Source organism: Pseudomyrmex gracilis, unplaced genomic scaffold (genome assembly GCF_002006095.1).
Source record: "Pseudomyrmex gracilis isolate BER0280 unplaced genomic scaffold, ASM200609v1 scaffold_291, whole genome shotgun sequence".
NCBI lineage: Eukaryota > Metazoa > Arthropoda > Insecta > Hymenoptera > Formicidae > Pseudomyrmex > Pseudomyrmex gracilis.
Window position 1 is genome coordinate 10,906 of NW_018020875.1, and position 20,485 is coordinate 31,390.

Genomic DNA, 20,485 nt, shown 5'->3' on the forward strand with positions numbered 1-20,485 from the left:
AATTATATATATAATTTTTTTAAATAGAAAATTTTCCAAGAATTCAAATTTTATTGATTTTTGCAGGCAGACACTCTGTTAAGTCTAATCTTAATCTGTAGAAGAAATGAGTGAGAAAAAGTGCAGAAAATAATCAAATTGTAGTTTATTATACAAACTATGTATAATTTTTACGAAGATCGAATGATAATGCCTATATACATCTGCAATAGGTCTAGCTCAATAGGCCAATCACAGAAAATGAGCACAAAGCAATGTCTCAACTGTTCACTTTGTTTAATTGTGTTCAATATACGAAATTACTTATTTAATAAACTTCAAAGAAGAATATACATAGACAAATACACATACACACGCACATACATGCGTATAATTCTCCACGCGGAGAATTATACGCATACGCTATTTCACTAATTTATACAAAATACTTTTATACAAGGTGCAGCAGGACGGTATGATACGACCGGAAAAGAAGTGGTTTTTAGTCTTGTGCAAAGCACAAAACAAATTTTTTCTACATTTTCGACTTATTTTTTGCATCTTTTCCCGGCCGCGCTACCTGGTTCGCCGCAATCTGCTTATAATTTATGTCGGTCGCTATTCTATTTTATACAAGCGCTTTTGCTATTTTCTCCGTATCTTTTTCCAACTTTCAGGAGTTTATGTGATATCTTAAGCAGAATTAATAATAAAATTTTAATACTAAAATTCTGTTACGAGCACACAGTCAGTTCATAAAAAAAAAATTAATGTAGTTTAAAATAATTTTAATTTAATTATTGTACATAATAGACGTAGTTGGAAGAGCGACCTCAGTGTTTGCATCAGACAGATCAAGCATCACAGGTATCACTTGAATCTTCCCTGTATCGTCTTCTTGCAGATGTACCACAGCTGTAGTACCCGACTGCAAAATGTCATTCGTCATTATCTCGTCCGTTATAATCTCCACGTTGGACTCTATACTATCAGCTGTTACTTCCTCCGTATATACATTAGAATCTTCCATGTTCATTATTAATTCTGTAGCTTCCGACGTTTCTCTCGAGCTTTCCTCGTATTTCTAGAAAAGTGACAAATTCGAAACACAGTCGTAAAAATGCAATTTAATATACCCATATTATTTATTTTATATAAATCATTTATAAAAAAAATTATTATATGATTAACAATGCTGTTCGTGAAATATTCGTACCTGTTCATAACCTTCAGCAGTCTCGATATCAATTTCATGCTTCAATTCGACCTGTTTTCTGTTGATATCCTGTGTCTGTTGCCCTTCATATAATTTTTGAGTATCTTGGGTAACTATGGAGTCCTGAGAACCTTGGTCTTGCTCAGATATGGAAGAATCGTCAGTACGTTGTTCTTTCGCTTTAACAGTTCTCACTGGCACAATACGTTTGAATCCAGAACCACCAAGGCTTTCGTGACGCCGCTCATGTTTGTTTTTGTCACCTAGATATTTGAAGCGCTGCCGGCACACACTACACGAGTATGGACGTTCATTGGTATGCGTACGCTCGTGACAGACGAGAGCGCTTACTTGCTTGCATCGCCAAGTGCAGTACCTGAAAAGTTGAGTAATTAATAATATAGATATTTTCGAGTTTTTTCTCGATATATGTTTGCAAACATAATTTATAAGTTTTCAATATAAAATTCTCTCTTATACCTGCATTGTAGTGGTCTTTCATCACTGTGTCGATTCTGATGATGTTTGATCAGTTGAATCTTCGTCTTGAGATTAAAACCACAAATCTCGCAAGTGTACGGTCTTTCTTCAGAATGCGAAATCATATGAGTCTTGAGTCTCAATTGGTTGACGAAACGTTTCGGACAATGAGGACATAGTAAAGTGCCTTCCAAACGGTTGTGCGCGACCATCATGTGATGGCGTAAACGCACTTCAGACTTGAACATGAGATCGCAATCGGGACATTTTACTGGGTCTTTGATTATGTGTGTGTTCTTGATGTGCGTTCGTAAGATCATTTCCGTTTTGAATGTTTTATTGCATTGATAGCAAGATACTCGTTGTTCGGATTCGTTAGTGGAGCCTGTAACAAAAATGTTTTTGTAAAAGAAGTTTCCAAGTTACTGTTAACATGACACAATACTTGAGAGAAAATTATTATTGTTATGTAGATAAAAGAGATGTAACTTTATACGTTATTATTTAATAACATCAAACACATATTACCCGGCATTGACTGATGATGAATATGTGCCATGTGCCATTCAAGCGATCTCGACGAGATCATTGATCTGTTGCAAATGTGACAGGTATACTGTCTCCCATCCTTGTGTACTCGGTTTCTGTGAATCACCAAAGTCGAGTGATTTGGGAACTTCTCTCCACAAATTTGGCAGGAACACTCTTTCAAACCTCTGCTGCCCGATTTTTCATGCACTTTCATGTGCAGTCTTAAACCGTCTCTTCGATTAAAACCAACTCCGCAGGTATCGCAACGATATTGCCTTTGATCTTCGTGAATTCTCACGTGTTGCTTCAAAGTCGAGGTGTTTTTGAACATTTTGTCGCAGTGCGGACATTGAATACTGTAAGCCTTGTGTGTATGCATGTGTTTAGACAAACCATAAAAAGGCACTACTTTTCTACAAACTGGACATTCTCTCTTGTTTCCAACCAATTGATGTTTTCTGATTCTATGATGTCTCAAACTGGCAGGATTCTTAAAATCTGCTCCGCAGTCTTCACAAAGATACGCTCTCGAAGTTGTGTGAACAGATTTTATGTGAAAGCTCAATTTTTGCTTCATCGTAAATTTTTTCGGGCATTTCGGACATTGTATGGTTTTCTCTAAGATCGTGTGACGAGTTTTAACGTGCTGATCCAATGTGCCCTGGTGTTTGAATTTTTCTCCACAGAACTCGCACAGTTGACCGTAAAGATCATCAATATGTTTTTGCTCATGTTGACGCTTTTTCCCTTTGCCTTCAAAAATAATGTCGCAATATTGGCAAATCAACTTTTTCACACATATGACACTATGACATCTCTTTGCTTTCTGCGTCGAAAACTCTTCCCCGCAGTCCTCACAATAATGAAGAATGTGATAATCGTGCGACTTGAGATGTTCCTCAAGTTTTTCACACGTAGGAAAAGTTTTCGGACAATAATCGCAATCAAAATAATTTTCTTCGGGAAGAGCATCACTCGGTGGCTGAGTATCAATAAGGTCCGGAAGGGGTTTAACAATTGATTTTATAGAAAAACGATCTTCGTAGAGAGAAATTATATCTTCATCCTTGAGACGTGTAAGTACAATCTTTCGTTGCTTTAGATAATCCAGAAACTCCTGAAATATAAAACATTAAAGAAGCAAATAAACATAAAAAATATTTAATTAAAAAAAAGAATTAAGAATATTATAAATATATGATAGAAGACAAAAGGTCAAGCTTCCGAATGAGAAAGAAAAAGAGAAATTCTTCAGAAAATATATAACAAAATTTCAATTACCTTCAAGTTCGTATTGTTACTTCCTAAAACCTTGGCCAATCTCTCTAAATTTTCTTCGCTATACGACTCATTCAAGTCTTTCTTTTGCAAACTTATTTTCTTTCGTCTTGCCTCTTCCCACTTCTGTTTCAATTTCGATAATCTCGAAGCATATTCATCGGTGTTGCCATCTACTCTCTCCTGATCTTCGTCCGTTTTCTCAGTCTCTTCTGCTTTATCGTCATCCGATATTTCTATGCTTTCAAGCTTGACTTGGACAGGAACTTCTTCCTGCGTTGGAACTTTTTTTTGCATTGGAACTTCTTTTTGCGTTGGAATTTCTTTTTGCGTCGGAACTTCTTTTTGCGTCGAAACTTCTTTTTGCGTCGAAACTTCCTTTTGCGTTGGAACTTCCTTTTGAGTCAAAACTTCCTTTTGTGGTTGAACTTCTTTTGCGTTTGCTATTAAAGTGGCTGTTGACTGATTACCGAGAACTTTTTCTCGTTTCTTTTTATACTCTTCAATTTGTTCCTCAATTTTTTGTTCGCGAGAATCAGTGCGTTGAGATGTTCCTGCTTGACCATAGCGTATAAGGAAACGTTTTGGTTCCGCTTTAGGTTTATCCACTTTTTTAACCTAAAGATAGCAAAAATATAAAATTGTGATTTTTTCTACGATACAATGCACTAAATTATGTAAATAAAAGACAGAAAAAATGTTTAAATTGTAAGGCATTTTACATTTTTATTTTTTTCACTTACCTTCATCAATAGAGTGCTGTTTGCTGATCCTTTCATAGTCATGTACATAATCCCGTCCTCATTCGGAACAACATTCACATTCAACGGATTACTTAAGTCTAATTTTTGTATTTTACATTCCTGTGGAGCATCCTGTGAAGAATCTTCTGCTCCATTCTGTGCTGCGTCTTCCGCCTCTTCTTTCTTCGTAGAAGGCATTAGTAATCTTCTTTTCAGAATATTCGGCTGTCTTGTTTCCTCTTTTTGCTTTTCTTCCTCATTCGTTACGATCTGAGAGACCTCGGGTGTTAAGGAAGTTTTCGTTTCCTTATCATTTTCCACCATCACATAGGATTCAGCTGCTGTGTCGTATGTGTAAATTGTGACAGAGGAATTTGAAGATATTTGCACTTCTTCATTTTCCTGTGTAGACTGATCTTCGGGATCAAATTCCACGATAGAATCCTCATCGTCCTCCTTAGTCACTTCGATATCCTTATTCACCTGATTGTCTTCTTTCACTCTAGAATCATTTTCCGGCTCATTTTGCAGTGGAACTATCTTAACGATAGTTTTGGAAACAGACTCGCTTTCTTCTTCATTTTTAGAAGTTGTTGAGGTTTGGAAGTTTTGTTGTATTGTAAACGATTGGCGACTCTGTGTTTCCGGGACGAAAGAATCTTTCTGATACTTATAAGATGGTACCTCTTTTTCTGTTAAAAAAATTAAAGTTTATACATATTATTATATTTTCGAAATCAATCTGTAAGTTACAAAACAAAGATTAACGAAAACTAATATATGTTTTAAAGAAATTCTAAAAATTGTATTTTTATTTATGTGCAGAACATCACATTTCAATAGCATCTTTAAAAAAGAAGATACAAAACATGTGAGTATAATCATAAATGTTACCTATATAACATGATTGTTTTTCCTGATGTTTTGAATAAGATTCTTTATCCAAAAATTCCTTGCTCAAATTATTATGGATAAACGCGAGTTTTCTCTCAGCTTTTTTGATTTGCGTGAAAAATTTGTAACTCATTTTAAGATCGTAGATGCAATCTATACACATTTGTGTTGAGAGACTATTACGATTGATCTCATATAGATGTTTAATTTGTTGACTTAGTCGCATTTCCATACCCTTCTTGCTAAAAATATCAATCTAAAATACAAAACATTTTCAGATTATCAGATTTACCAAGTTATCAAAATTATGTAACAATCTATGTTGTTTTTTGTTAATTTTAAATTGCATATAAATTATGATCCTATTTGATAAATAAAATAGACTAAAATTAAAAACAAAAAATTTCATACCAAGGGCATTTTTATACCAGCACACGTACGACAATATTTTGTTAGTGCTTGACGTGTCTTTTCTGAAATAGGCAACATGTTCTGTTGGCAAATGTCATTGTCATCCCTTATAAATGAGACTGATGACTTTTGGGATTCTGTACTTGTCTCTGTAAAAGAACACAATGTATAGTTTCTCTTTCTTAACAACTTCTAGAACATCTTTGACTTTAAAAATATTCTTTCTGTGGATATTACTAGAAGCATCATCGCTATTGCTTGCGAGTAGAGAAGGCTCCACCCCACTGTAATTGTGATCGCATCTACTGCTTGTAGAAGAAAACATTTTCTTTCTCTATTCGATATTGGTTGCAACTTCAATCTGTTTTACATTCTAGTTTTTTGCAGGAATATCAGAGAAAGACATCTCCTTATTTTGAAATCTAAGGCACCTGTTAAAAATTCATAAAAATCATTAATTTTTTATAAAACATCTTTCATATTTCATACAAATGAAAAATCTCAGTAAGAGCATTGGTTTTAATATTTTCTTAAAATTTATCAGAAATTTCAAAGTAGTTAATATTTTTTTAATTCAACATTCTCTATATGTGTATATATGTATATATAATACGGGTGTATGTGAGTGTGTGCATGTGAAAAAGAAATTTTTATGACATATATATGTGTATATGTACGTATATAACATGTACGTGTATACGTATATACACTTATGTATCTATATTTTTAATACAGATAGCAAAATGGTAAGACAGTTCTTTCGAAATTGAATTTGAACATCAGATCAATTCCATCAGTCAAAAAACTGAAAGAAGGGAGACTACAAGCGACATCACAAATGTTCCATGAAATGGTGGAACTGAGAAGTCAGAATCGAGAGTTAAATTCAATTTGGTCTAGTATTGTAAATGGCTAGTGTGAGCCCATCAATAGGCCATACGCCATAAAGGTTAAATTCGTCAGATTCGTCCGTAAAATGTAAAGCAACGGAGAATGCATACTAACCTAGAGCATTGAAGATGGGAATGTGCGTTCACACCAGACGACTCGTCGTAAACGGATGAGACCGATAATAAACGTTTTTTGACGATAGGAAACTCTGGATTTGCGACCTAACATTCGATGCTTTATCGTTGCTCGTGCCAGATGGCGCGTAGAAATGGCGGTTCCTCCTTTCGAAGTTTCTGAATAATGGGACTTGCTCGAGTCTACTGCTTCTTGCTCAACGAGCGGCACGCCATGGCGTCAATCAAGAGTACTACGTGATTCTCGCAACAGCCAATCGAACTTCTCTTAGGAAAAAGATAACGCAACTTCCTCCATGAGTAAAGTAGTGATCGAGAGAGAGTTGGTAAAGGATAAGTTCCAGTTGCCGTTTGCAACGCTCGTGAACGTTGCTCTATCTTTGTTTAACTTTCTATAAAAAAAAAAAAAAACAAGAACGAAATGATTTCACGAGCGTTGCGAACGGCAAGTGAGAAACTTATAACTAGTAAAGAGACATTTATTACATAACACACTAAATCACGGCTGCAACAAAGAGAGAACGATGCAATAGCGCTGATAGAACAGCTCGAACGCAGCTCGTATCAATTCCTAAATTTGTTCTTAGGGTGCGATCTCATGGCTTCTATTTCTTGCGTAACCAATAAATTGCGACGTTTAATATTTTTGTTGAAATATCTGTGAGAATGGAAAGATGTGATTGGTTATACTATATATGTACTATATTTACTATATTATACTATATATATTACGCGAAATATTAGAGATCGCATCTTCAGTGCCAGCACTGCCAGCAGTGCTGTCTGGTGCAGAAAAAAAGAACAGACCTAGTATACGTGTAAGAACTTGTGGAAACATGCACGTGTGTTGGTTTTGCTAGTTTTGAAACTGTTCGAAAAAACAATTGTAAAATGTATAATCGCATAAGACAATGTCTGATTGTATCGGTACAAATTCACAGAAGATTTGCGACACAATCGAACTATGAAAAAATTTTGTTGGAACGTGCAAAGAACTTTCGTGTAAACACTTCGTGGACCGGTGCTGCGTGCAGACGATGCATGTGTGGTGGCGTACAAAATGTTGTCAAGAAGGAACTTGTTCAAGCGTATTCAAAAGAAGACGCACAGCGCAAACTGGACGAATTTCTGTCCGATCCCGAGAACAAAAAGTTAGCTCAAATAATAGAATTAGAAATAGACGTGTTGCGACACAATGCCGAAAAGGTTCCTAATGGTACCATCGCTCCAAGAGAGTGGTTGGTACTATTTAAGTTAGAAACCAGGTCGCAAAGAAAGTAAGTGTTTCATTTTCCTTCTTTTTTAAATTATTAAAAATTAGTTTCTTAATTTTAAGCGTCTGTTAATCTTTCGATTGAAATGTATCTCTTTATTGTGCAGAAAGTACTTGCACTTCTTGTGGCATAATGAGAAAACAAGGGAAAATAAAGCAGCAAAGAAAGAGGCAAAAAAGGCTGAGTGGCTTGTCAAAAAAGCAGAGCTAGAAAAAAAAGAGGCCGAAGAAGATACCAATGAAATGAAATACGGACTCGGGCATAACACAATATTTATGCGCATATATGAATCAACGATGAATAACTTTTATAACGGTAGAGTCATTCTACATGCTATGATGTATGAACCAAAAATTGTGTTTGATTGTAGCTATGAGGAACATATGACAATATTTGAGATTCAGTATTGCGTGCGACAATTGATTATGGCATTTTCCAACAATCGTACTCATGAAAATCCCATGTTTCTTTACTTCTGTAATTTCAACAAAGATGGATTTCTCGGACAGAATTTCTACAGACAATTGCCTATTGCGGACGATGTTGATTTTCCAGCTGTTATAACGACACAATCTTACTTAGATCTGTTTCCAAAAGAGAAGTTGGTGTATCTTACTCCACACTGTAGGAATGATTTAGAAGAATTTGATCCCGAAGCAATATATATCATCGGTGCGATGGTTGACAAGGTAAGTTGAAAAATTTTATCTTTTGCATATAATATACATCTGCGTATCTTTATTTTGTCTCTTCTGCCTGTTTATAGACTAGTCCAAAACCTCACTCTCTGGCAAAAGCTAAAAAGGAAGGTATTCGCATGGCCAAATTACCATTAGAAAAATATCTTGAGTGGGGTACCGGTTCAACAAAAAGTTTCACTCTTAATCAGATGATGTCAATATTATTGGACGTGAGACATACAAAAGATTGGAAGAAAGCGTTGAGTTCTCATGTACCAAGTAGGAAATTAAAAGCAACCAGAGACTATATGTTACAGAAAAAGCTACAAAAGGCTCTTGAACTTGGACCTGCGAAACCTTTCAATCCAGAAGAATATAGATTTCTTAATAGAAAACTTAAATAATTGCGATGTGTAACAATCATCACCTAATTATTGTATATGTATCAGATTGTATATTACAAAAAAAAAGAGTTCAATAATTTTACATTTCTATAAGATGTTTTTTTCGTCTCTATATTTATGAACGAAAAAGAATAATAGTGAGAAATCAACCAGTTATAGTAATTAATCTATTTAAAAAAATATCATGTGAACCAAAAGAGATCAAAAATTGAAACGGAATCATTTGTTTATTTGCGATTGATTAATCTCTATACTTTTTTTCGTTCTATCAACAACTTTTATTACTTAAAGTAAATAAGCTACATGCAAAACATGTATATATATTCTACGCGTCAAATAACTTGTTCACAACGGCCGCGTTCCGATATTCACTGCCAGTACTAGAAATCTATACTTCACGTCACATGTGCTATAGATGGTCTTCAATACTGGCAGCTGGTTTATGAAAGCACTGCACATTTAAATGTAGTTCATTGGAATTGACCAATACAAAATCGATAGTAGTCGAGTTGACCAATCACGGTTTACGTTTTATCATCTTTTATTCGGCGATAATAAATCGGCGTTAGAAAGAGTTCTGTGTGTGATCACCTTAAATTAACCTCCTCATTTCACGCGTTTTGAATCGCAGAATTTACAAGTAAAACTTTAATTACCGTACAAGCGTAATTAAACATAAATATATAATGGCTGGAGGAAAAAACAGTCAAACTGGATTTCAACCGGTAATTATTATCAATGTAAAATATTTAAAACTCAGATATTTTATATGTATTTACAATGTCTCCTTTTCATTGAAGGATTCTGACGTTGATATTACTTACGAAGAGCAACAAACGATTAATAAATTTGCAAGACAAAATGCTAAGCTAGAAGATTATAAAGAAGAGCTTAAACTTAAGCAGGTAATTTTTGAACAAAAGGACCACTTGTGAAATATTTGTTTCTCATTGCATTATACACACACACACACATTTTAGTTTGCGTAAAATATTTACATTATATACTTACATATGTATAAGTACTCATATTTACAATGTACAGAATGAATTAAAGAACTTGGAAGATGCTTCAGATGAATTAGAGCTAATGGATGATGACGAAAAAATACCTTATTACGTAGGAGAAGTATTTGTTTATCAATCCCTTGAAAAAACACAGGTAAATCAAATGTGTCTCACTGTCAAGAATGTTATATTGCTCAGTTTAAGAAAAAATTACTGTCTTTTTACATTTTATCAGTTATTATATAAATCAAACTGATGATTGTTCTCTTAGAATTGTTTGGAGGAAGCTAAGACTAAGAAAAAAGCAGAGATTGTCAGTTTGGAAACAAAATGTGCAGATTTGAGGACTATTATGAGTGAATTAAAAACGCAATTATATGCAAAATTCGGTAATCGTATAAATTTAGAATCAGAAGATGATTGAGTTATTTTTTTCACGAATAATACTGTTTTATCATTTAAATAACTTTAAAAATGTATTATTATAAAATATCTGTTAACACATTACTTTAATAATGCACAAGTTCATTAGTTTAATTTTATATATGAGAAAATAAATCAATGAAAGTTTTCATTTTTTATATTTAAGTATTTTTAATTGTATTTCAAGAAGGTTGAAAAATATTTTTTCTACAGAGGCATAACAGACCTATTTGTGTATAATAACATTAAAGCAGATTTTCTGCAATTTATATATTTAAAAATATTGTTCTTTTTACTTACACAAAGATATTGTTCAGTGTAGTGATAAAACTTAATAAAATAAATATATCACACATACTGTTTTACATAACTGTACTTGTAAATAAGATGGAAGTATGTTTGTAATAAAACGTAAGTAAAAGTTAACAAACAATTAACACTTATGTTACACATAGTTATGTTAATTAATTTGTTGATATTTTATTAATAATCTTCAAATTTGATAAATTTTGTATAAATAATTTGTGATAGAACTGCGAAATTGTAATGCTAATTGACTAAAATTATCCAGTGAAACTGAGCCTAAAGATAGAGTAACACAGGCTAAATATTGCATAGGATGGAACTAAAATTTGGATATTTGCCAATTTGCTCTCATTAGTGGTACACCAATGATTGGAAGCACAATGTTGTTCAAAAAATTTTTATTTTATTGTATGTTTTGCTAATAGAACTCTGGAAATTTATTAACGTAAACATTTTTGAAAAAAACTTGTTTTATAATAATTAAGTAAAACTTAGTAATAATATAATAATTGCAACGTGAATTTAATTTCGTAATACATACTGCTGTGATTATACATAAATAAATATATAAGTAAACATAAAATATTTTATATACATATATATCTTCACAGAGAAACAACGTTATTAAATTATTTATTTTAATTTAATTCAATTCAGCTATTCAGAGAGGAGATACATGGTGTTTTATAATTGTATCTACTAAAAACTTATATTTTTTAAGTGCATAATAGCAGCTTTATGTATTTTAATTACATCTGCAATATTTTGCACGTTTAAGAATTGTACGTTAATTTCTTACGTATATAATTAGTTGTTTCACATGCATTGAATGCTTGAGTAATTCTGACATAGAGTAGTCTTTTTTTGTCATCTGGCTCTTGAGGTAAATTTAGTTTCACCTACCAGCTTCAATGTTCTCACTACATGTTCTATCATAGCTTATTTGGTTGCTGTCTAAAGAAGTTCGCATCGTGTTGCAAGTTAATAGCAATAATTATTACAGCATTTGGGAATAAAAAAATTTCAAGCAGTTAGTGAGTAAAAAACACTTTTAATGATATAAAAAAGAAAAAACGCAATATCACAAGGGTAAGTATAAAACGTAACGTTTTACAGAAAGTTTTTCAAGATTTTAGTCTTAGTTTTTGTATATACCTAAACTTTATTTTTTTTAAACTGTATATCTTTTTTTTTTTTTATTAAAATGCAAGCTTTTATGCGTGTATCATACATATTGCACATGACACAGGTTTAAAACTTTAAGTATATAAAAAAAAAAAACTAAAAAATCAATTTGATGTGCAGTATATACTAAGAATTTACGCACAAAATGGAAATAGCAAAGGAGCTTGTCTTGACCCTCAAGGAGAACAACAAATCGCATGTCGGATACGGATTGCAAAAAGAATGCGAAGCTCTCGTGGGCCATATTCTGCAAAACATGGTCAGATCTCAAATGCCTCCTCTTCATGCTGTAACGAAAAATGAAGAAGATTCCATCAGATACAAAGAAGAAGGTGCACGCGCGTGAAAATTTATATAAACATATGTGCTCGTAATTTTTTACGACGTATATTGTTTTGTGTGACAATGTTTAAATGATTTTTAATCGCAAAAAAAAATTCAGGCAATCAGCATTTCGTGATGGGCGATGATCTGGAAGCTATCGAGTGCTATACTCTAAGCTTGGCGTATGCCGACAGCGATGAGCTCATGGCGTACGCGCATGCAAACCGATCCGCCGCTTTGTACAGAAAACAATTGTACAAGGAATGTTTGATAGACATTGACGCGGCCGTGTCTCACGGATATCCGAAAGAGAAACAAAAGAATTTGAAAGAACGGGGAGACAAAGCGATAATGGAAATAAAGAAACTGTTGCAAATGGATGATGATTCGGAGAATATCGACGATCGAAAACTCGCGGACGAGCTGCGTCTTTGCGAAGAAAAGTTTACCGCGAAGTTGCAAAACGCGAAGGAACAAAATGGACGAACAACGGAAAAAGATCAGGAAACAAATGTTTTGAAGAAGCAAGACGGGACAGCGCACGAAGATTATCTTTATTACACGACAAAAGTTCCGCCGCAAAAGCCGAGATACTTGCAGAACGACGATTTTTCTAAGGTAACATACGGCGCGAGTGAGGAAGCACCCGCCGTCAGCGACGGTATCGCGATATCTTTTTCCGAAAGATACGGAAGACACTACGTGGCGACGCGAGAGTTTAAACCTGGCGATATAGTCAGTATCGAGGATCCGTACGCGCATGTTATTTACGAAGAACGGTGAGAGATTAATTACTTATTCACAAAAAATTAAAATGTTACATATGTATATTAATATTCACAAATGAGAAAAGCAATTAGTAAAAGTAATTTATAATATTTTTTTTTTTTTCCACGCACAGGTATTACACACACTGTCACTACTGTCTATCCAGAAGCTACAATTTAATTCCCTGTCCGAAGTGTCCGATAGCTCAGTACTGTTCGGAAAAATGCAGACAATTGGCGTGGAAAGTGTGTCATGAAACAGAATGTCCGATTCTGAAGCTGTTGACCAACTTGCTTAATGTCGACAAAGATAAAATACGAATGATCTCGAAGATTATACGACTGTTGATAGTGGTGACTGAAAATGGGACAAAACTGAAAGAGTTGCAGGAAGATATGAAAATCGCGGAATCTAATCCAGGTATCCATATAATTTATAATCTGCAATGCTAAAAACAAAAACTCAGAAACATCTCTGTCGTAAAATGTTTAACGACAATTCTTGTTTTATTACAGACAGTAGAACAGCGGGATTTACGGACACCGGGATATTAGATAGTTTTAGCGCGCGATCCGCGCTGAGTCTGGCGACCAACATGACCACGAGACCGCTAATTGGAATCAGCGCGTTTGCTTGCATCTCGGCTCTCGCGGTGATACTTTTGGCCACGCAAACGAGATTCTTTTCCATAAAGTACGAAATGGACGATCTGAAGGATATCAGCAAATTTTCCGAGCTCAAGTTTTGCGCCAGCATAATGTTCCGTGCCTGCGTGATAATGTCTTCTAATTGTTTTTCGGTAGTTGTGCGGTCTTGTTTGTTTTTATGTGCGCTAAAAGAAAACTTAATTGAATAAAAAATTACAAATTACTTCGCAGATACAACAAGAACCTGGGATTATATCGGGCTCGGGCTTGTACGTGGCTCACAGTTTGTACAATCATTCTTGCGCGCCGAATACGTTTCGACACTTCGAAGGGCTCACGATGATCACGCGCGCACTAACGCCCATACGACCCGGCGATCAGGTATTCACGAGTTACGGGGGCGTGTACGCGCACATGCCTCGTGACGAACGGAAGCAAAAGATATTGCAGGATTACTTCTTCGATTGCGACTGTCCGGCTTGCGAGAACAACTGGCCAACGTACAACGAGGTTCTGCGAGATCACGTCGGTTCTATCTCCAAAAACAAGCAGCTTGTCGAGAAGTTGAAGCCCTTCAGAAAGAGATTGCTCGAGAACATGTACGACATCGAGGCGGTAAAAGCTGTTCTCGATATATTGTACAAAGAAGTGGACGAACATCCGTGTGAGGAAATACTTCATGCGGAGCAGTATTTGAAGAGTTATTATCTGGGTAAATTTAAGTGAATGTGTCATGTGTTTAAACGCTTTGCGCTTATGCTTACAAGCTTTGCACATATAGCTCATGCTTATTGCATTCTTCCGCTCTGGCAGTGACATGTTAATACGTGTGTTTTCAGCTTGATATAATCATGCTTCTCTCTTATCGCAAACAATAAAAAATTACTTTTCAGCAGCATTACCGATGTGATTTATTCCCTTCTTTCTTCTGCGCTTACTGCTATACATTGAAATGTATTATATTTTTAAAAAGAACTTATATATATATAAAATTAACGTAAGATGTGTTTTTCTGGATTTCAGATCCGTGATCTTCAATTCAGGGGAGACATTTATATATAAATACAAAATGTTTTTTCATCGCCTCTGTAAATTTTATTACAGTTTTATTCCTCGCTGATCTATGCGTGTGCGTTCACGCTACTTATTTATGGATTCTGTATATAGTATAAATTTTACAGAAGAATATTAGTCACTTACCTTACAACATTTGTCCTTTTCATGAATTAGTTTAAAATAAATAAATATAGTTGGAAAATACATTTATGTTACGTACAAATTTACATACAGTTATAAAAAATATATTTATGAGTAAATATCTGTACGCATTTTAAATATATTTATATATTTCTACATTAACTAAGTTAATATACATATATATATAGTTTTAATGTCTGTATTGCAGTTATTTATACAATGAGCGCGCGCATATTTAAAACATTAGTATTGTTTGAACAGAGACCTCTACTGTGCGCAAATAATGTCAACGCAACGCCAACGTGCATCATCAACGGCGGTCATATTGTAACTAAGTGTAATCATGTGCAACATCATGGTGTAAACGATCGTCGCAGCTGTTTATAATTTATAATTTGATAGTTTGTACTCGGATCTAGATGGAAGTTAATAAATAAATTTTTTTCGTAAAATTTTCACGTCACACATATTCAACATGTCGCGACATCGAGACGTTCGCTGTATGAATTACTCAGATGGTAAGGAATGCGATTATAAGTTTGGCACGCGTTTTTTTTATATATATTTATAGGCTTCGTTTTTTTAAATCGTTGATTTTTTACAGAGTAAACTCTTGATCATTATTCTCTTTTACTCTTTTTGTAGTCGTGGTTGTACTGATATGTGTGTATAAAATATGACAATATTTGTTTTTAACCTTCAATTTAGTTTTAATCAATATTTTTTACCCTGTCATAGTCCGATTTACAATTTGAAGCGTATTAAATATCACATAAAATCTATTCTGTTTTGTTTCTATTTAATTATTCACGATATAAAAGTTGTGCATTCTTTTATATATTTTATTAAGACATTAAAATGTGTCAATACCTGAGTATGTATGTTTCTGCAAAATAAAACTTGTGTTTATATTATATATGTTGTATTGTAAAAACTTTTGTGCAGAGTATGACGGCTACGATGACGTTTATGGACATTCAGTGGAAGATGATTATTGCGTGTCGCCTAGTGGTATGTTCTTGTTACAAATTGTGTATGGAAATCTCTTTTATGTTATTAATAAAATATATTTGTATAATAATTAATGTGAATTTGTATGTGTATGTAGCGGAGCAGTTCTTGTTTGATCGGAGCAAACAACAGAATATTGCATCATTTATCACAGAACCAGACATAGTGGAAGATAATGAAGATGTTGATGAGCCTTCGCCATCGTCCAATGAGAAGTTTGATCTTTCTGAGTTGGAAAGAGCAAAACTAATATCCTGTATGGAAACTATCAGAAATGTGATAGGTGATACTGTGTCTGAATCAAAGCTGAGAGAAACAATTATCAGATCAAATTTTAATGCTGAAGTGGCACTTGATACTATTCTGAAGGAATCCTCGCCAAAAAATACCACTGGTATGTTTAATCTGTTAGAGTAACTTATGTAAATTCTGGTAGAGATAAAATTTTGATATTTGATGCTTTTGCAGTATGTCATAAAAATTCTTGAAAATGGTTTTTGGTTTTAAACCGCATTAGTGTCATTTTTATGCTGAAGTTTTGTGGACATTTCAGTTTACTTGATCAGGCTGCTCTTGAATCTTGATAAAGTAAACATAACACTAATGTGGTTCAAATCTGAAAACCATCTTTAGATAAAATTATCTTAACTACATATATTTACAGATGCATCAATAAGTAAAGAACGTTTGGAACGGCACCCAGGTATGTATTAGATAAAATTATCATTTATTATGATTTTAACGTTATTTTGCAACTCAATGTTGTGAAAAATCTGAGATATTTTAATGATTTCGTGCTTTTGTTTCTTTTTCATGTTCTCTTTGCTACATTGGACTTCGTCGGTAAGGTAAGGTGTTTCACTTGATAAGCCTAATAAGTCTATGTTTACAATACCCAGATTTTCTTTTAACAAAACTCACATGTCGTCTAAAGATTCCTCGTCTATATCTCATACGAGTAATATCAAAAATTTTAAAGACGTACAACAATCTAATACTGTTTCTTCGTTAGCTGAACTTGTTTCCTCTCATGCAAAGTCTGTAAGCCCAGATGCGAAAAAGTTAACTTCGTCAACTACCACCAATGCACCAGCTTTCAATTCTTTAGACGCCTTAACGGCGCATTATTTACAAAAATCTAATCTCTCGGCTCGTAGTACCGACCTTTTCGATAAACAGCAGTCGTCGAGCTCGCAGTTTGTTATTCCAAAATTTTCAATCAAGAAAGATAACAGCGACAAAACAGAAAGTGTACAATTTCTAAAATCTCGCGATAACGAGACTAGTAAGAGGCTGTTAACACCTCAGACAAAAACTCAAGTGACGGCAAATGCTCCAGACAAAAAATCATTGGACTCACTCCGCAAGGATTTTTCGAATATGCACATCTTGCTTAGAAACAATATCTTGGCAGATGTAAAATCAGACAGACAACTTGAAAATTCACTGAACGTAAATAACATTCACGTAGCATCACCTGATAATTGCGCGGTTGATTTGAGTACCGCTTTAAAGGAAGTAAAACTGTTGGCTGACAACGAGTCTAATAACAAGAATTCGAACTTGACGATTTCGAAAAAGTTTTACGACATGCCTAATTTGGAGTATATTGAGGATAGCAGCGGCGCAATGCTAAATGTGTTACCTGTTACTCTAAATTTATCTGCTTTGAAACACGCTCGTCTTCCATACACAAAAACGACAGGTTCCGTATTCGGAAGAACTTTGTGTAAACAGTGGAAGACAAGAAAACCAGTTCTTAAGGTTGTTGACCACTGTTACCATCGAATCAAACCTTTTGACTTTTCTATTCCTTATCAAAGCACAAAATAAATCTAACAAATAAACATACGTACGTGCGTGTAAATAAAAAAAAATCTGTAGTTTAAATTAAACACAATTTTAATATTTTATTGAAATGTCTATTATCTAAACAAAAAAAAACAAAAAAAAAACAAAAAAAAATATTATCACGTAACAGTTTTACTTAGAAGAATTGAGAACTTTTTTCGAAAGATCAATCACATCTTTGTAGAAGAAAATTATTCTAGCACTTTATTCGACTAAATTGTCTTTTATTTTTTTATTATATTATTTGTATTATTTTTTATGTCCCAATCATTGAGAGTAATACTCACTTGTTCAAACAGAGAGATAATACTTACTTGTTCAAACAGAGAAACGTATTTGTACGTGTTGTGCATAAATAATTACATGCAAGAATATATTAAATCGACAAAGTACAAAAAGCTTTACATTTTTATGTATATAAATAATTGTCGGATTTTATAGTAAACGCATATTATAGACAGTATTGATTGTATTTTTTTACGCGCGAATAATTGTAACACGGCTGAAAATAAATTTCGTACTAGGTAACAAATTATCGTCAAGCAAGCCTGTGCTGCAAGTTACAACACCTTCTACCGTAAAAGTAGTACCTGCCGGGACGAAACCCGTTATAAAAGGCTTCGATTTAAGTGGCGTAGAGAACGCGGATTTACTGAGTCCACGTTGCCAGAGTCCGTCGTCCAATCGAAACAGCCCTGAAACTAAACGCCGAGAAGATATCATACAAAAGGAAAAGAAGACACTTTCGTCGAAAACGAACAGTCCGAGATGTCAGTCTCCGGTATCGGGACACGTAACACCAGAGTTGGACTCTAAAGTGAAATCAAACGTATCAAGTGAGGAGAAGGTGGACGTGCAAGCAATATACAAAAACAAAAGAGGCGAAAGCAAGGAACAGATTCACCTGGTGGTCGTTGGACACGTTGACGCCGGAAAGAGCACGTTGCTCGGACGATTGCTCTGCGACTTGGGCCAAGTGCCGCAAAGACTCATTCACAAGTATCAACAGGAGAGCAAGAAAATAGGAAAGCAGTCGTTTGCTTACGCTTGGGTGCTCGATGAGACTGGCGAGGAGAGGTGACTAATGATACATTTTCTTACAAAAAAAAAACATTGCGGAAGAATTACATCATTATGATATAATTTTTAATAGAGAGCGAGGAATAACCATGGATATAGGTCACTCGAAGTTCGAAACAGACACGAAATCCATTACTTTACTGGACGCACCTGGCCACAAGGATTTCATCCCGAACATGATAACTGGCGCTACGCAAGCGGATGTTGCTTTATTAGTGGTTGACGCGACCAGAGGCGAATTCGAAACTGGATTCGATAGTGGAGGGCAGACGCGCGAACACGCACTGTTGCTACGTTCTTTAGGTAATCTATCTCATGACTGATCATCTTTAATCTAATTTTCTAATTATACAAGATTGCTTTTTCCTGTTCTAATTATACAAGACTGTTTATAAACTGTTTATAAACCTGATTTATATCCTGAACTTTTTTGGTATATCCAACAGGAGTATCGCAACTGGCGGTAGTCGTGAATAAGTTGGATACTGTAAATTGGTCTAAAGACAGATTCAACGAGATAGTCGATAAAATGAGCGTGTTCTTGAAGCAAGCTGGTTTTAAAGATACAGTTACTTTTGTACCTTGTAGCGGTCTGTCCGGAGAAAATATTGTGACGAAACCGAAAGAGCAGCTCTCTAACTGGTAACGTGACATTTCGATGTTAAATTTTCGCGCAAGTTTTATTTCTTTCTCTCATGAAGTGATTTCATAGGTATACCGGACCTACTCTAGTCAATGTAATCGACAATTTCAAATGCCCGGAACGACCTGTAAATAAGTCGTTCCGTTTCTCAATAAACGATATATTTAAGGGAACAGGATCTGGATTTTGCGTGTCCGGTCACATTGAAACCGGCATGGTGTCTTTAGGTGACAAGGTTTTAATTCTACCCCCAAACGAGATCGCAGTTGTTAAAGGTTCGTTGATTTGGTGTGAAAATTGTTCTTCCAATAGTTGAGAAGATTTCATATTTAACGCTTGTTTTAAATCGCGTATCTCAGGTATTCAGTCGGACGATGTTTCGACGACAAACGCATTTGCCGGCGATCACGTCGCATTGACACTAGCCGGAATCGAACAGCAGAAAGTGGGCATCGGTAATATTATCTGCAATCCGCAGAATCCGGTACCCGTGACAACGTGCTTCCAAGCGCACGTGGTGATATTCGCGATTGCAAAACCGATCATAAAAGGGCTACCAGTAGTGATGCATCAGCAATCCTTGGTACAACCAGCGGTGATCACAAAATTAATAGCGCAGCTTCACCGGAGCACCGGCGACGTGATCAAGAAGAAACCGCGCTGTTTGCTGAAGAACTCAAGCGCGATCATCGAAGTCACGACGCAAAATCCAGTCTGTATGGAGTTATATAAGGATATTAAGCAATTAGGTAGAGTTATGTTACGATTAGAAGGTACTACTATTGCAGCAGGTTTGATCACAAAGATTTTGTGAATTTGATCCTACACATACAAAGAAATATACAGAGTCTCGAATTTGCAATGTAAGTTTTTTCCACGTTAGAAGGATGAGGAACCGTGAGAAATAAATAGGATTTAAAATACCTACATACATATACATATATATGCTGCCGTCACATGTATGTACATCACAGGAAAAAAAAACTCTATAGGTTGTTGTTTCATTTTATTTAGAGATTAATGCAGAAGACTTTACTCATTTGCTGTAATATATTTCTAATTATTTGTAATATTTTAAGAGTGTAATGAATTTGATATATATATGTCCACAATAAAAAGATTATACTA

The 20,485-nt window shown here is 34.6% G+C and overlaps 5 protein-coding genes across 9 annotated transcripts; 4 read left to right on the top strand and 1 right to left on the bottom strand.

The window, feature by feature from the left end:
- Positions 1-130: 130 nt before the first annotated feature.
- LOC109859814 lies at positions 131-6,734 on the bottom strand. Its single transcript, XM_020438393.1, has 10 exons — positions 6,538-6,734; positions 5,770-5,963; positions 5,533-5,681; positions 5,122-5,377; positions 4,228-4,919; positions 3,488-4,102; positions 2,204-3,323; positions 1,676-2,060; positions 1,196-1,571; positions 131-1,063 (listed from the first exon to the last, which is right to left on the bottom strand). Exons 2-10 carry the CDS (start codon positions 5,855-5,857, stop codon positions 773-775), a joined length of 3,972 nt encoding a protein of 1,323 aa, XP_020293982.1. The 5' UTR covers positions 5,858-5,963; positions 6,538-6,734; the 3' UTR covers positions 131-772.
- A 247-nt stretch (positions 6,735-6,981) lies between these two features.
- LOC109859809 (mitochondrial ribonuclease P protein 1 homolog) lies at positions 6,982-8,976 on the top strand. The gene is made up of 3 exons (XM_020438386.1): positions 6,982-7,834; positions 7,938-8,520; positions 8,598-8,976. Exons 1-3 carry the CDS (start codon positions 7,449-7,451, stop codon positions 8,913-8,915), a joined length of 1,287 nt encoding a protein of 428 aa, XP_020293975.1. The 5' UTR covers positions 6,982-7,448; the 3' UTR covers positions 8,916-8,976.
- Positions 8,977-9,480: 504 nt separating this feature from the next.
- On the top strand, positions 9,481-10,494 carry LOC109859810 (probable prefoldin subunit 4). The gene is made up of 4 exons (XM_020438387.1): positions 9,481-9,640; positions 9,716-9,820; positions 9,960-10,076; positions 10,194-10,494. The coding sequence occupies exons 1-4, from the start codon at positions 9,602-9,604 to the stop codon at positions 10,344-10,346; spliced, it is 414 nt and encodes a 137-aa protein (XP_020293976.1). The 5' UTR covers positions 9,481-9,601; the 3' UTR covers positions 10,347-10,494.
- A 795-nt stretch (positions 10,495-11,289) lies between these two features.
- Positions 11,290-14,851, top strand: LOC109859808 (SET and MYND domain-containing protein 4-like). Of its 2 annotated transcripts, XM_020438385.1 has the most exons (7): positions 11,291-11,740; positions 11,957-12,168; positions 12,279-12,939; positions 13,062-13,348; positions 13,444-13,727; positions 13,807-14,287; positions 14,599-14,851. In XM_020438385.1, exons 2-7 carry the CDS (start codon positions 11,982-11,984, stop codon positions 14,604-14,606), a joined length of 1,908 nt encoding a protein of 635 aa, XP_020293974.1. In that variant the 5' UTR covers positions 11,291-11,740; positions 11,957-11,981; the 3' UTR covers positions 14,607-14,851. The 2 variants fall into 2 exon arrangements, with proteins under 2 accessions (XP_020293973.1, XP_020293974.1); XM_020438384.1 differs by lacking the exon at positions 14,599-14,851 and having other exon boundaries at positions 11,290-11,740; positions 13,807-14,461.
- Positions 14,852-14,969: 118 nt separating this feature from the next.
- Positions 14,970-20,477, top strand: LOC109859815 (HBS1-like protein). 4 transcript variants are annotated; one of them, XM_020438398.1, is made up of 10 exons: positions 14,970-15,290; positions 15,718-15,783; positions 15,881-16,177; positions 16,448-16,486; positions 16,637-17,442; positions 18,155-18,711; positions 18,788-19,017; positions 19,161-19,356; positions 19,427-19,632; positions 19,717-20,477. In XM_020438398.1, exons 1-10 carry the CDS (start codon positions 15,248-15,250, stop codon positions 20,169-20,171), a joined length of 2,895 nt encoding a protein of 964 aa, XP_020293987.1. In that variant the 5' UTR covers positions 14,970-15,247; the 3' UTR covers positions 20,172-20,477. The 4 variants fall into 4 exon arrangements, with proteins under 4 accessions (XP_020293987.1, XP_020293983.1, XP_020293984.1 ...); XM_020438394.1 differs by having other exon boundaries at positions 14,975-15,290; positions 16,637-16,741; positions 18,159-18,711; XM_020438395.1 differs by lacking the exon at positions 16,637-17,442 and having other exon boundaries at positions 14,976-15,290; positions 18,159-18,711.
- The last annotated feature ends 8 nt before the right edge of the window (positions 20,478-20,485 follow it).